Source organism: Paramacrobiotus metropolitanus, unplaced genomic scaffold (genome assembly GCF_019649055.1).
Source record: "Paramacrobiotus metropolitanus isolate TYO unplaced genomic scaffold, Prichtersi_v1.0 Parri_scaffold0000058, whole genome shotgun sequence".
Classification (NCBI taxonomy): Eukaryota; Metazoa; Tardigrada; class Eutardigrada; order Parachela; family Macrobiotidae; genus Paramacrobiotus; species Paramacrobiotus metropolitanus.
The window spans coordinates 78,693-82,497 of record NW_026570278.1 but is presented as its reverse complement, the minus strand read 5'-3'; the positions used below and the strand labels follow the sequence as shown (position 1 = coordinate 82,497).

Genomic DNA, 3,805 nt, shown 5'->3' with positions numbered 1-3,805 from the left:
TCAAGAATGATATGATCTGTTTTGTCACTGTATTCAGCAGACTGACAAATGACAATAAGCATCGCCGTTTTAATTTCTGTACTAACCACGGAACTGGCGGTATATGTTACGTAAGTTCTAACTGGCAACAGGTGCATCTGGATTGCGAACAAGGAAATTCGATAAGAAGGCGGTTCACTTCACGGCCAGCTATGAATCAGAGACTGGTGGAAGCCTTCTGTCGTCAATCACGTCCAGATTACATCGCTTCGCGGAACACTGATTGCCATCAACGGCACCACATCGATACTGTAAGCGGAAAACTCTGGCTGTTTCCGGCATGTAATGTTCTAGTAAATGGAAATCGGCAATATACAGTAGCCACTAAGCAAGCAAACCGTACATGGCGACAATCCTTTATGTCCTTGAAAAATTAAGGGATTTAAAAATAAGATGGAGCACTGTCCTGCGAAATTCGCGTCTTCGGTTCGCCTTGATATTGGTCTGTGTGATTAATAACCAGCTTCGTCTAGAAGATGATAGCTACAAAACTGCAAAACATACCGACTTTTGTGCATGAATTTGTATCTGCTTTTTGAATAATGCTGTTATATGATCAATTTTGACATCTGCCGTCATGTCCTGTCTGAATCTGTTCCCGGTGCTACGTGCTAACGTCAGCCTCCACCGACTGGAGCGCCGTTCTTTCCCTCTCGGTGTGACACCAGCGGCTGCGTGCCGGAATGACCGTACTGTAACTGTTATTTCAGTTTCCGGCTTTCATAGCAGCAAGCTCACGTCTCTTTCTTGACCGAAATTAACTACTCTAATAAGGATTAAAAAATCCAGAGCAGATTGCAGTTGTGCTAGAACATGTTTTTATGCACCCTAACAGCCTGGTAACTGATACGGGATTGATACGACAAAATAATTAAATGAAGCGATCATTCAAGTGCATTGCCCCTATGCGCCGAATATCTGCGCCTTGTGGAAGGTCAACTAGAGTTATACATCAACTGTAATTAGACAAATTTTGTATTTATTGATTTTATCGCGGTAGCAGGAACCTGCGAACAAAGTCCGATTCCTTCGTGCGCTTTAATCATGCCCCAGCACATCACAAACTCTTTAAGAAAATCCACTAGAGAACGCGCATTACACTGACTCGTTAGTGATGTAAGCAACAGTGGCAAAATGAATATCAGCAAAGGCTGAAGAGTAACACAGCCGGGCGAGATCCGCCATGTCCGGCTCTTCGTGGGGTTAAAAGTCGTTCATCTACCGCTGCATTTTCGCCGGCTGCCCACAATCACCCAGACATTTTCCTTGTGGAAAGGGTTTCTGCGGAGTGTCGGCCGCTTCCACAGCGCCGTTGATCCAGTCATCAAAGTGGCGTACATCCGTCAGCACCACGGGACCGGAAACCGGACAACTGCCATAAACGGTACTTACTATTAGCGTGCATTAATTTTGTCCAAGGTCATAAGTAGTGTTAAACTAGTCTTACCCTCGAATGGCGTGGCTGACTAAGGCGATCAGCTTTGGTTTCGACTGAATTACGTCGACTAATGGGCCGCCGACATCATCCATTCTATTATTCGACCGAGTGCGTAATATTAATACGAGACTACCAGTACTAACGAAATTAACCGCTATATAGGTAAACATCAGTTCAGTATAGTGATTGGATTATGACACTATGTAATGGTAATACCAAAATATTATAAACGAAAAATCGATAAACATACATTCAATAAATAGGCAAGTATTTTTATCAATAGTAATACCAACATACCTACGTATGTGTTAAATCTGTAAATTTCTGTATAAAGAAAATAGAAATTTTGAAATGTTAATCGAGACTTTGATATCAAAAACCGAGTAAGGGGTTTTGGAAGCTAAACTAGCCGAGGAGCTCAAAAGCCTTACCTTGCAGACGGTGAGGTTGTGGCTGACCGCGCAAAGTTTCCCGGTACCGTTACCGAAACCCTCGGCGCTGCTGCATTCCTCCGGTTTAGCCAGGCGCAGCTGGGTTTTGTACAGCTGGTACGGCATACTGGGCATCGGGTAGTGTTGGGGCCCGGTGATGCGCCACCCCACAGCGGTCACCAAATGCCCAACCGCCGCTTGACGACCGGCCCCCAGGGACCGCGGGGTACCGGGTAGGGACCCGGTGGTGGCGTTGGTCAGTTTGATAACGGCGATATTGTTGTCGTAATCATGGAAATCGGCGTGGTAGATGACGCGTTGGATGCCGACGGTGTTGGCAGGGAAGACTTCCGGTTGGTATAAGATACCCGTCGTCGCGGTGAGTTGATCGCTCCATTTTTCAGTGTATCTTAAACCAGAAAAAAAGTGCCGGTGTGGTGAAAAAAAGTACGGTGTGCCGGCATTTTAAAAAAAACAAACTGAAATGTATTTGGAGAAACCCAGCGTGACAATTTAAAAGTGGAAATTGGCCAGTCTGTTTGCGGCTAAGAGGTTTTATAATAAAATCCACAAACAGTGTGAACCGGGAACAAACCAAATACCGTAATTATCGAATTACAAGCTCCCCCCGAAATAGAAGCTCCCCCCGTAATTAGAGCCCACCCTTAAGGTCATTTGAAAGTTATAAGCTCCCCCCGAAATACAAGCCCATGGGCTTAACTAAATGCTACGTAGCCCATATTAGCCAATGCCAAAAAAGTTAGTCTGAAAAATTGAAGCCCCCTCCGAAATACAAGCCCATGCCCGTAATTGGAGCCCACCCCGTGAGGCGTTTGAAATATTTGTAACCCTGGGGCTCTAATTCGATAATTACGGTATGTACGATAAAATCGTATAAATCGCCAGCATTGGGTTCGAACTGTGAAGCGTCTCTTCTTCGTGATATGCGCGCACCGAAGCATGTGCTTTTTTAGTCGTAAATTACACTGTACCGGATGAAGCAACTGGCGGCGGTCAAGACATGCGTCGGCGTCAGCAGGATACCGCCGCAGAAATGCCCGTAGTCCCCGCGCAGGCTGACCATAAACGGAAACTCTCCGGGCTTCACCATGACGTCCTCGGGTTCTGTTTGGGAAAAACCGTACCAATAGAAGCGCTTCAGTACATGTACATATTCAGCAGACGACTGGTGTTTCACGGTTGAGGGATTGGGGATAGTGGGTGGCGTTGTTGGGAGCGGTAGCGGTGGTTGACCGGTAAATGGAACCGGTGTCCCGGTTTTCTGATGGGGAAGGATGCTGTAGATATCAGAAGGCTGCCGGTACTGGTTACCGTAGACGACGCAGCTGTTGACTCAAAAGTAATAAAGCCAGTTGAACTAAATGATTTGTCACGGTTTTTTTCTTGGTGCTGGGGTACTTTGTAGCGCACCAAGAAATAGCAGGACCACGGAGGACATGATCGCACAATCTCGCGTTATTTTGATGGAAAAACGAGAGATTTCGTATGTCTTTGCAAATAGTAAGAATCGCTAAATGCTGTGCAAGTATTAAAACGGCTCCACCATAATGGTTTAAAAAGGCAGCTTCATCGATGAGTGCGCGTCTTTTAACTACCGATAAGAATCGCGCGGCTTGCTGATTCCCATCAACCGCTAGGAAAATGCGTCACATGGAAAATGTTTAGCTGTCAATGTGCGTTTCGCTACGACCGAATGCTGACTGCAGCGTCGGTGTAACGGACTTCCCGGCCGGAGTATCCACAGTCCAGAAGATCGATGGGATCGTTAATGATTCTCGCAGTTAAATGATGCGCGCCTAACACGGACTAGGGATGGACTGTTGGTTTCTCCGGGTCCAGCAATCATTGCATGAAACTGACATAGCGCTCGTAGCGT

The 3,805-nt window shown here is 46.2% G+C and overlaps 1 protein-coding gene across 3 annotated transcripts; it reads right to left on the bottom strand.

The window, feature by feature from the left end:
* Positions 1 to 1,036: 1,036 nt before the first annotated feature.
* On the bottom strand, positions 1,037 to 3,443 carry LOC129593021 (transmembrane protease serine 11D-like). Of its 3 annotated transcripts, XM_055489203.1 has the most exons (4): positions 2,901 to 3,443; positions 1,909 to 2,317; positions 1,487 to 1,570; positions 1,037 to 1,411 (listed from the first exon to the last, which is right to left on the bottom strand). In XM_055489203.1, exons 1-3 carry the CDS (start codon positions 3,017 to 3,019, stop codon positions 1,562 to 1,564), a joined length of 537 nt encoding a protein of 178 aa, XP_055345178.1. In that variant the 5' UTR covers positions 3,020 to 3,443; the 3' UTR covers positions 1,037 to 1,411; positions 1,487 to 1,561. The 3 variants fall into 3 exon arrangements, with proteins under 3 accessions (XP_055345178.1, XP_055345176.1, XP_055345177.1); XM_055489201.1 differs by having other exon boundaries at positions 1,487 to 2,317; XM_055489202.1 differs by having other exon boundaries at positions 1,037 to 2,317.
* Positions 3,444 to 3,805: the final 362 nt, after the last annotated feature.

Coding starts and splice junctions, on each gene's coding strand:
- LOC129593021 (XM_055489202.1), bottom strand. CDS start 3,019: ATGGTGAAGCCCGGAGAGTTTCCGTTTATGGTCAGCCTGCGCGGGGAC. Junction 2,318..2,900: donor GCCGCCAGTTGCTTCATCCG/GTACAGTGTAAT, acceptor TTCTGGTTTAAG/ATACACTGAAAAATGGAGCG.